General features: G+C 29.6%; 1 protein-coding gene across 1 annotated transcript; it reads left to right on the forward strand.

Annotated features, from left to right (window-relative positions):
* Positions 1-525: 525 nt before the first annotated feature.
* On the forward strand, positions 526-9068 carry LOC147803020 (uncharacterized). The gene is made up of 3 exons (XM_087152969.1): positions 526-669; positions 5696-7032; positions 8482-9068. Exons 2-3 carry the CDS (start codon positions 5699-5701, stop codon positions 8732-8734), a joined length of 1587 nt encoding a protein of 528 aa, XP_087009095.1. The 5' UTR covers positions 526-669; positions 5696-5698; the 3' UTR covers positions 8735-9068.
* The last annotated feature ends 2983 nt before the right edge of the window (positions 9069-12051 follow it).

The raw sequence follows: 12051 nt of genomic DNA on the forward strand, positions 1-12051 counted from the left end.
TTCTGAATCATATTACTTGAAACATTAGAATATGCAAGAAGTATACATAAACACATATTGTTATACCATTTATGTTTTCAAAAAAAGTATTTTGACAACAATTTTTATCAAAAAACTATTAACTATAAAACTGAAAATAAAGAATTCTTAGGATAAAAAACGATTTTCAGAATTCTTTACATTAAAATAAAAACTTTCATATAGTTTTTTTTCTTATTATTCTTTTAGTTTTTAATCAGACGTAAAAAACCATTCTGTAGAGAACTATCATCAAATAAGAAAAAAAAAATTTACAAGCTAATTTTTTATTATAAAAATTTATAAAATTTATAAAATTATTTATAAAATTATTCTTGCAACTTAATAAAATTTAAAAATATTATCAGTTTTCTCATTAATCTTTTTTTTTCCTTTTTAATCGAAAGATTGAGCTTAACAGGGTGAAAAGGAAACGAAGAAAAATATTAAATGCTATTCTTCATTTTTCGTCCGCCAAATTTATCAGCAACTTGAAAAGATAATTTCCCTCTTTTATCTAACATGAACTTTGTGTGATATTTTTAATATTCTACCTGTGCACCGCTAATGCAATAGCTTTCTACAAAAAAAGATTGAAAACGATTTTCAAGAAGATCGAACGTTCTTATGATTTCGTAAGATAAATTAACGGTAAGACAATATTTATATTCTCTGTATAATTTGCGTAATAAAATATCGTATGCTATTTTGAACGTATTTAAAACGTATCATTCATTCCCTTATATCAAAGTAATGAAATATGGATAAAATAAAAATATATTTATGAACCTTGAGACGTTAATTTGAATATTTAAAAATATAGGTAGATTAAATTGTATTTTGTTTATTAATTTTGTTGAACTAGAAGTAGTCTCGTTGACTTTTTTACTTAATTAAATTAATTTATAAAGCGTTTGTTTCTATTGAAATGATTGTCTTTTATGTTACAGAATATTAAGCATGTAAATTTTATAATTATTTTTAATTATAAAATTAAACTAGCTTATTGAATGTCAAAATGAAAATAGGGGATTTGAGAACTCTTTCCCTACTAGAACTTTCCAATTAAAATTATTTACTACCTTTTCTCCGGTCATCTCTAATACCAGAAGTATTTACTACCTTTCTTCAGGAAATTTTTAGCTATGATTCTATGCTATCAAAATTATTTACTACCTTTCTTACAAACATTTTAACTATAATTCTCGACTACCAGACTTATGTATCATCTTTTCTTCGGACTTTTTTAACTATAATTTTTAACTACTCGAATTATTTACTGCATTTTCATATGTTTTTAATTCTAAATCGTTACTACCTTTCTTCCACAAATTTTTATTCATAATAATTTCCTATTATAATTATTTGCTACAATTCTTCGGAAAATATTTAACTATTATTTTAATAATGATATACAATTTTTATAATCCAATGTTACATTATCAATTACAATGTAATGGTTATACTTCCTCCTCCTTTCAACATACATTAAGCTTTAGTTTACTTCTAGAGAAGTATTTACTACTTTTCCTCCGGAAATTTATAAGAATGATTCTATACTACTTGATTTATTTACTATTTTTCTTCCAAACATTTCACCTACAATTCTTACCTACAAGCATTATTTACAACCTTTTCTTCAAACATTATTAAATACAATTTTTTACTACCTTTCTTTCACAAATTTTTATCCATAATTTTTTACTACCATCTTTCTGAATATTAATTATCATTTCAATGCAACTAGAATTATTTACTGCCTTTTTTCTTGCTTCGTGATTATAAACGGGCAACATCAAAGGAGAAACTATCCAATTAAATGTTCAAAAATATTGATTGCATTAATACAGATTTTAAATCTATTAAAATAATTATTTATGAAATAATTTTGATCAAACATCATTGCAAATTTAGCCGCACACTTATTAAAATTAAATTCTTATTTAGATTTTAGTCACTCTTAAAACACGTTAAATATTTTTACTAAAAAGATTACTTAGCAATAAAGCGAAATGTTAAGTCTTAATATCACTTTAGATATTTAAGTTGTTATTTTTTTATTATTTTAACCGCATACGCTGCCTGTACACAGTTTCATTTAATATATTTTATAAAACTAAATACAAATTATTTATTATTTATTTATTATTTTTATAAATATATTATCTTTCTTACAAAATTTTGCATGATTAGATAACATCATGCGATTTCATTATAATATAATATCAACAACACTTTAATTATAACACTTTTAATTTTGAGCTCTTACTTTTGAAATCAAAATTGAGAACGTTGAATACTAGAGATAAATATCACTAAATTAGAGATAAATAAATGATTTCCGGGTAAATACTATTTAAACTTTTATTTGTTAATATTATGTTGAGAAAAACCAAAGGTATCTGGATTTTATGCATTTATTTTGTTTATTAATGATCTTACCAAGTACTGTTTTTGTTCAATTGAAATACACAAAATGGAATGACGACCTTCAGCTTTTTATGATGTAACATTCATATGTAAAATGCGTCTAAAATTGAAATGCAGACTTTAAAATAAAATAAAAATTTAAAAGTAGAAGCAGAATTTTCTGTCAATAAAACTTACAAAAAACCTTTTGTACCGAATTTCATAAAAATATTAAAAAATTATAGAGTTATTACACTGTTAAAATTTTCATTCTGAAATTATTGCAAAATAACCAGGAGCAATCTGTTCAGCCGTTAATCATAAAGTTTATGATTGATCTGATCATTTCTGATCAATCAATCAGATCATGATCTGATTGATTGATATGATCATTTTCCTTACATTTAAGTTATTGAAACCGTTTACAAGTGATACGGTTAAAAAACCGTGAATACAAAACTGTACGGTTTTGTAACCATTTACAATTAGCAGAGTTTCTAAACCATAAAAATAAAACTTAAATTGACGGTGTTGCGCTATTTTTGTGTGAAAGATAGTTTCGACTTCTAACAGTCCAGGGTCATAATAGATTGAAGATTGCGGGATACTGGGAAGTCTTCATGCATTGAAGGAATGAAAAAATGTTGTAATTACAACGCTGGGATTCCAGCCCCTGCTCATCTGGTCACGAGATTGACTGATTAGCCCCCCAGCTACAGTGTGCACTCAGCTGCGCGGAAATAAATGACTTTATAAGGTAGGCCTAGTTAGTGCGGTTAGAATTCTGGTTGTTTAACCGTATTACAAAAAAACAATCAATATTTTTTTCTCACTCTTAACAGTTTGAATATCATTTTCTATGGTTATATAACTGCTTCGGTAGAATAAGGCAAAATAACAATGAAATAAATAGCTATTTAACCGTTTTTGCCTAGAAGTTTCTAACACTGCAGTAAAAAATTATTTATATAAAAATCATGACAAGATCGATACAATTACCAGACGAAAGATCTTTTTTGCGAGTATTAATATCTATTAATAATTATATTATACTTGTATGGCAATTAATATTATACGTCTATTATACTGCATGGCATTTAAGCCATACAAATATAATTTTGTTGTTTACAATGCTTACACATTGCTTTAATTACGAAAGGTAAGAAATAATTTCGAAATATTATATGTTCCATTATATTCATATTAAAAATTAAAACTTTTCAGATAATATTTTAATTTTTTTCCCACTAGTTCTGAAATCAAGTGAATCTTATTACATTTTTTTTTTTTTTGCATTCATAATTAATAATGATTGCAAGAACTACTTTTTTCAAATTATTGAAGCATACATTATATAAAACAATTTACTTTGGTACCATTAAAATATTTACTGATTAATTTATATAAACATTTTAACTTTATCCGCATTGAAAATTAATCGTAATGTTAAAGTGATAGTAATTTGTATAAATAATAAAAATAAGATTTTAAACTGTCATTCGTTTTTTTTATTTACTTATTTTAACTGGTATGCTTAAATGATTAACAATGGCTATGTTTTATGTGCATTTCTATACTGATAATGTGCATTCTTATATGTGCAGTGTGCAAAGGAAAAAAAAGATAATGGCAGATATTTAAAATTTGATTTTTTAAGAACTAACTGTTCAAACGATTTCTTTTAAGTTTTGTAATTTGCCATATAAGATTACATTTTTTAAAATGATGTGCAAAATTGGTATACCTCAAAATTAAAAATTTTTCCTACAATTATTAAATGAGAATATAAAAAATAATTATTTTTGCATGGAGTTATCCTTAGAAAAACGAATTTTATAATTGCAAGCAAATAAATTTTCATTTCGCTTAAAAAATTTCCGAGATATGGAAAACTGTGCAAAAAATTTAAACTAACATCAAAGGGTCCAAATTTGAACTCTTCTTCCGGCCAAACTACCAGGACCGTATTTCCGAGATCTACTATTCCCTATATTTTGAGGATCAGAAATCAAGTTCGTCAAAAATGTACAGAAAAGAGCCTCGATGGCTGAGTGATTAAAAAGTTGAACTGTCATTGTGAGGAATTGGGGTTCGATTCCCATTGTTGGTTTCAGGCCCAACCAGCATCAGATCGATGGATATCAATTTGTCTAGGAAGTAAATGAGGCACGTGCGCATTGATGACCACATTGCCACTATCATGTCGTTGGTCAAAACATCGTAGAGCTTTAACCTTCATGAACCCCTTGGTCCCCAACGGGCTTATTCGAAAATACTTTTTATTCAGAAAAAGTACATTTTTGTGTTTGATTTCGTAACTTAAGCTATCGTTTTCCCTAGTAATTATTTTATTTTAGGTTAGTCCTTCGAATCTTTAATTTAAGTCATAGTGCATGAAACTCCGATCAAGTTATTTTATTTTTAATTTTATAACCATCGTTAAACAGCTGACCCAATATTTGCGTTTTACAACTACTAATGTTTAATTAGTAGTTGCCTTGTAATTTTGAACTTCATCCAGAAAACAAGGGAACTTCTGGATGAAGTATTGGGAGAAATTTACCTTCGTGGAGGACTTTTTTGACAGAACTAAACTGCACTTTCGTTAGAGGGAGAGGAAAACCACGAAGAGAAACCACGTTAGAGGGAGAGCAAAACCAAGGGACTCTAACCCATGATCCGTCGATCACTGAAGAAATTTTACGTCAGCACTGTGGTCGGTGTGAGACAGGTTTGGAATTCAAATCGACCATTCATCGCTGGGATTAAAACCCGATTCACCTCATTGGAAGGCAAACGCTCTATCCCCTGAGCCACCACGGCTCAACTCCGATCACTAAATCAAAAGTGTTTCAGGGTGCTTCGTTTATTTATTTATTTGCGCACTCTTTATCGCTAAAAATCTTGAAGCATTTTTTTTTTTTTTTAACCCTGTGCAATTTTTTTTATTGGGTAATCTTGATCTACTAATTTATGAAAGCGCAATTAAATGCTTATTTTTCAAGAAAATTTAACTTCAAAAAGTCTACTTCTTTGAAATAAACAAATTATTAAAAACTCATTATAGCTTGTGAATGTTTTATATGGATACAAAAAAAGTCATTATTTTAAGAACTATAATCACAATATTATAAAATGTGGTACCGATTGGAATATCGAGAATTTTCTAAGATTGCATTTGAAGAACGATTGCTTCTCTTAAGAATGATTCTAAGCACTTTTTTTTTCAGAATTGTTCTCTCATAAATTCAAATCTTCTTATTTTTAGAAAATGGATCAACATTTTGCTATGAGGATCTTCCTAGCATTCTTATTTATTCATGGTGTTTGCAAGGCTCAAGATGTGAGTTCGACTACATTAGAAGAAAAGGATGTGAAGGACAAAATAACTGACACTACGGTGCTTTCAGATGTAAGTAGCTCAATCTCAGTTGCTGACCATTCAATCCCTACAACAGAAAATCCAACTCCTGATGTTTCTACTGCAAGCACAGAATCTGCAAGTCCATCTTCCACTGCAAAGCCGGTTGTTCCCCCTCTACTGAACAGCATTTGTAGCATATCTTTAAAAACATCGGCAGAAAATGATAAGACAGATTCTAAGAAATGCTTATGCGATGGATTTCACCAACACGTGGATTGTAGCCATTTGAGTATCATAGAACTTCCAAGGGAAGTATCATTTCCTCCAGACATCAAGATTGCTCAGTTTCAAGGAAATAAAATATCCAACCTGAATTCAGATACATTTTACAGTGCTCGTGGAATCACAGAGATCAATTTGTCTTTCAATCAAATAGATTTCGTAAGTATCAACGCTTTTAAAGCGTTCAAGGTATTAGTAAGGCTTGATCTTAGCCACAACCGTATCTGGAATTTACCTAAGGGCATGTTCGAAGGTTTGGGCAACTTAAGATACCTGGATATCAGTTTCAACAATTTGGCAAACGTCTTCCCGGGGCACTTCGCTAAACTGAGTGAGCTGAGAAAACTTGTCATGAAGAACAACCCCTTACAAGAGCTGGAACCGAAGCATTTTGAACATTTGACAAAACTAGAAGAATTGGATCTCGAGTCTACTTTGCTTAAGGTCATTCCTGATCGCGTGTTTCTTTTTACACCCAACCTTAAGTTTCTGAAATTGGCCAGCAATCAACTGAATATGGTGCCTACAGAAGCACTTCACGTGCTGGACCATTTGAAAACTCTAGATCTGAGTGGAAATCCGATTGAAGTTGTTCACCAAGAGGCTTTTAGGGGTATGAGATTACTGGTGACACTGTACATGGATAGAATGTCTCATTTGACAACAATCGAAGATTACGCCTTCGGAGACTTGATTCACCTTGAAGAGCTGCACTGCAGTTACAATTTCCGGTTATCCGAGATTGAACCATATGCGTTTGTCAAAAGATCCACAAAACAAAAAGTTTCCTTAGCTCAATTGTTCTTGAGACAGAATGATTTAAAAAAGATTCCTCAAACATTACTGGATTGGAACCAAGGTCTAGAAATGCATCTGAGAGACAACCCACTTAACTGTGACTGCCACTCAGCGTGGATGATCAACACAAAGTTGAAAAATGATTTCCAAAGCCATGCAAAGTAAGTTTCATAGTTTAAAACTTATTTCCAAAATTTAAACCAAAATTTAAACCAAAATTTCACTGAAGTGTTGTATTAAGGCAATTTTCCTAATTTCTACTTTCAGTTTTGTAAGTTTCAACTGTAAATTAAAACTGACATCAATAAACACTAAAAATTGGTTTATAATGGAATAACTAAGGAACATAACCTTACACCTGAAGCGGATTTACACTTCGGGTGACAACAAAACCAATGTGACTTTTGAAAGTCCATTCAGAATGTTTTGATCTATTGCAGAAGTTAAAATCCTGTTCTTACGCATCGAAAATTTAGGAATATGCGTGCGTGTTAGGATACCAAACTGTCACTTGATGAAGCGGCTGATTAGAGCACCGCTTACTATTATAGGTATTTTTCGAAGGCTCCGTCGTCAGATAATATAACGCTTTTTTGTGAATAATATGTTATCTTAACAACTGTTGTGAGTTTGCAACAGTTACTCATGACTGTTAAATCAAGTTTAGTTAACTAAAGTCAGCGCTTTCAATGCTTATTCGAAAAATGGCACAAAGCTTCAATATAAAGAAAAGTCACAGTTTTGTGAAAAAGAAAAGCATTGGAGATCTAATTTTTAAATATTTAAAAACTTAGACCAATATTGCACTATCTTGTCTCATAATTTCAAAAAAAATTTAAATAAATAAGGCAGTATTTTTGATAAACTTTTAAAAAGCCTAATAATTTTTAAAATATTTAAGGTTATTTGGACGCTCGGTGAGTGGTAGCGTTTCGCTCTCTCCTGCTACAGGTCCTGGGTTTGATTCTCGGCCGGGCAAGGTTGACTCAGCCTTTCATCCCTTCAGTGGGTCGAAAGAAAGAGCACCAAGCATGCTTGGGAACTCAACACTGGGAGTTCCGCGTTTGGCTGACCACCTAACGTGAACATCTGTTCCTGCACCCCAGAGCCCAAGGTCAAGAAAACTGAGATGGATACAGTAGACACTATGGGCTGTTGTTCCACTGAGTTTAGTTTTAAAGTTATTTGTCAATTCTAAAAGCCCAGATAATTCTTCGTAGCAAGATAGCATATATGACTTAAAATTATAGTTCTTCTTTAATTGTAAGACCCTTGAACAGTGGCTATATTTTATTTTTCTTGGCGAAAGAGCTTCGTAAAACCATGTTATGGTTATAAACTAGTCTGGATTCAGACCAAGACACCATAGTGATATTAGGCCCATAGTGACCTACGTCTTATCACGTGATCATGTGCACAGGGCTTTTCTATTTACTTTTAACAGGAAAATGTTCTATGGAAATATTAGATATTTGGCCAATGGAAGTTGCTGTTAGTGACAAATTCAATAACGCAAAGAAAATCGATTAAATATTTTAACTGATTAATCTTCATTTTAAAGAGTATTAATTTTCATATCAATGTATAAAAATTGCTTGCTTTCGTTCTAGGTGCGCCACCCCAGCAGATCTTGATGGTATTGCTTTGAGTCAACTAAAGGGCCCTGAACTATCATGTGGATATGAGCTGTCTGATATTGTTCTAATAGTTTGTGGCGTTATCATGGGTCTTCTCCTCCTCGTTTTGATAATTTCATTCCTTTTCTGGAGACGCAACTACAGGGGATATGCCAAACCACATTTTTACAAAGTCAACAAGAATGTTAATGACATCGACTACACCGGTGGTGACGATGGTTTCTAAGCCAATTTTTTAATAGTCAAAGTCATTTGAAGGAACAAATTTCTTACATTAAAAACATTGACATGTCTTTAAAAATATATTTTAGACAATCAGTGGTTTGATGTTGTTAGCTTGCATATTTTTAATGCAGTATTTCGATTGATTTATTTCTTTGTCGTGTTTTTAATAATTTCATCTCGTTGTTGTTTACATTTTTTTTTCAAATTTAAATATATTTTCTTTTTAAACAGCGCATATTTTTGTACTCGATCATTTTTATTATTTTCTCTGACTGCAATGTGCATTTGGTATTAATTCAATACAATTTTTTAATTTATTTTTTTTAAAAATTTTTGTCTCCTGAACTGAGATTTTTATTTGACTAAATGAGGCAGCTTTATCATAGCTCTTAAGAATCAAACTAAAATATGTGAAAAGCATTTATCTTAATTGATAATTGCATAAGGAAATCAATGATTTTATATTATTAAATTTGATTGCTTCCGTTTAGTTGTGCCCGGCAATGCCATTGTTATCATCTTTTTTTCGTTTTGGTGGATTATGGCCGGGTGATTTCAGTGGATTACAAAATTTGGTAGATTTCATCCTAGAGGGTGATTATAAAATACTTCGTTGACAAATGACACTATAAAAAGCATACCGCTTGAGTGATCGAATAAAATTTTGTACATACGTATTCTGATCTGTACGCTCAAGATTGATGTTAAAAGTGATTGCGTACCTCAAACCGTTAGAAATACAGGAGTTTTTTTATTACACCCACTTTTTATGACAGAAACGTAATCCTTACAGTTAAAAACCTAAAACGGATTTGGAGTGATAATTTTACCACAAAAAATAACATTAGACTTTTGCCAAGACGCTTTTCGTGATCGTGACCACTAATGAAAAGAGTGTATATATATATATATATATATATATATATATTTATATATATATATATATATATATATATATATATATATATATATATATATATATATATATATATATATATATATATATATATATATATATATATATATATATATATATATATATATATATATATATATATATATATATAATAATGATAATAATAATAATAATGTTTCATGTTATTTCACATATAAAATAAGCTACTTATACTATACCAGTTACAGCATATGAAAGTACTGACCTTTATCTAATGTTCATTTTATAAAGTAATTCCGAATAGTATTCATTAATAATTGTTATTGAAATAGATAAGTTTTGTAAGAATTAAAAGATTGTGTGTGATCGAACTTTCAAAGTTAAGAAGAGATTTATGAAATAAGGTTTCAAAAACATGTGTTACAAGTATTTTATTGCTTCTTAAAATAATATATGTATATTGCAATGACTGTTCTTTGTGTATTAAAGTGGTATTTTGATTTTAATTTGATTTTTATAAGCACTTTCTCGGTTTCTTTCAATATAACGTAAATCAAATTATTGTTAAGGAACAGAGACTACATTTATTTATGTAAATAATTGATGTTTTGATGTTATTTTCTCTTTACAGCACTTTTTTCAAAAGTTGATTAAATCATTGTATTTATGCATTATATCATAAATAAAAATGTTACCTAAGTCAAGTATTTATTTATCCATCACATAGCAGAATAAACACACACGGTGGAAAATTACGGTAAAAAGTACTGTACTGGCACCCTGAAAGCAACATCCGTATAATCTATTTTTACCATAAAATTTGATTACGTAATTTTTACAGTAATATTTAGTTACTCACAGTGATTCAGTGATTTTATAGTAAATATTATGTGATAATTACGATACGTCAGACATTTTTGCTCTGTAAAATTTTACTGTAAAAATTGATTTTACGATAAAAGGTTTCGCCTCGTAGGGTGTCACTATTTTTAACCGTAATTTTATCCGGATTTTTTTACAGTGATGCACATATTGTTCTTATTTGTATCAATTAATGAATGAATAGTAAGTTATTAGGCTATATTTTAATGCCAAAACTTACTATTTAAATTTAAAAATTAATTTTACGATGAAAAGTTCCAGCGTTTGGGGTTCCAGTATTTTGTAATGTAGTTTTATCCAAAATTTTCTACAGTATACTTGCAAACATTGTTTTCATTTGGCTGTTGGCTGTTGTATCAATTAATGAAAGAATAGTAATTTGTGTATTTTATTAGGCTGTCTTGTAATGCTGTTCCTTTCTTTGAAACCTAAAAGAGTTTAACTTCTTTTTTTGTCAAAAACTATTTATTCTAAAACATTTTAATGACAAATATATTTTTGCTTTAATCTCAGCTTTGGCATGGAGCGGAAAATGAAATTCTAGCAAAGCAATATTTTCAGCCATGAAAATTCCTTAATTATCTTAATAACACGAGATAATATCAGTGACAAAAAATTAAATTCACTACTTATTTTTAGAAATGGTCACGAAATATCACAATTATAAAACAATTTATAACATAATTTTCAAAACAGCTACAAAAATTGCATTAAAATAATTTTTAAGAGATTGTATTGTAGGATAATTTAATATTGATCTTTGAGCGTATAGTGAAACATATATTTGGAACTTCCGCTTTTTTTTTTATATATAGCTTATTTTTTGAAACACAGGCATATTTTCATATTCTCTCTGCCAAACCAAATACTGCAGAATCTGAAATTCCTAAAGCAAGTTGACTGTTACTTTTTTTTTAATAGAAAAGAAAAGTGCTTGTAGAAAGATATTATGTTTGTTGAATAAACAAATACGTTTATGCTGATAGCTAGTGGGGTTGTAGGAAGCAAGTCAGCTTGTAGAAAGAAAGTAGGCTTATAGAAATCAAGTCAGCTTGTAGAAAGAAAGTAGGCTTATAGAAATCAAGTTAGCTTGTAGAAAGAAAGTTGGCTTATAGAAATCAAGTCAGCTTGTAGAAAGAAAGTAGGCTTATAGAAATCAAGTTAGCGTGCTGAAAGAAAGTAGGCTTATAGAAACCAAGTCAGCTTGTAGAAAGAAAGTAGGCTTATAGAAATCAAGTTAGCTTGTAGAAAGAAAGTAGGCTTATAGAAATCAAGTCAGCTTGTAGAAAGAAAGTAGGCTTATAGAAATCAAGTCAGCTTGTAGAAAGAAAGTAGGCTTAGAGAAATCAAGTCAGCTTGTAGAAAGAAAGTAGGCTTAGAGAAAGCAAGTAAACTTGTAGAAAGAAAGTAGGCTTAGAGAACGAAAGTAATCTTGTAGAAAGAAAACAGGTTTAGAGAAAACAAGTAAGCTTGTGAAAAAAAAAAGATGTAGGTGCGTCAAAAAAAAGCAGGTTTGCAAGAGAAAAATATGATAGTAGAAA

The sequence above is a fragment of the Parasteatoda tepidariorum genome, chromosome 10 (assembly GCF_982258835.1).
Source record: "Parasteatoda tepidariorum strain Cologne lab strain chromosome 10, Ptep-v5.0, whole genome shotgun sequence".
NCBI lineage: Eukaryota > Metazoa > Arthropoda > Arachnida > Araneae > Theridiidae > Parasteatoda > Parasteatoda tepidariorum.

What these genes read in the sequence shown, in the direction of transcription:
- LOC147803020 (XM_087152969.1), top strand. Translation starts at nt 5,699, where the DNA reads ATGGATCAACATTTTGCTATGAGGATCTTCCTAGCATTCTTATTTATT. An exon ending in GATTTCCAAAGCCATGCAAA is followed by an intron (nt 7,033 to 8,481) that starts GTAAGTTTCATA and finishes CTTTCGTTCTAG; the next exon opens with GTGCGCCACCCCAGCAGATC.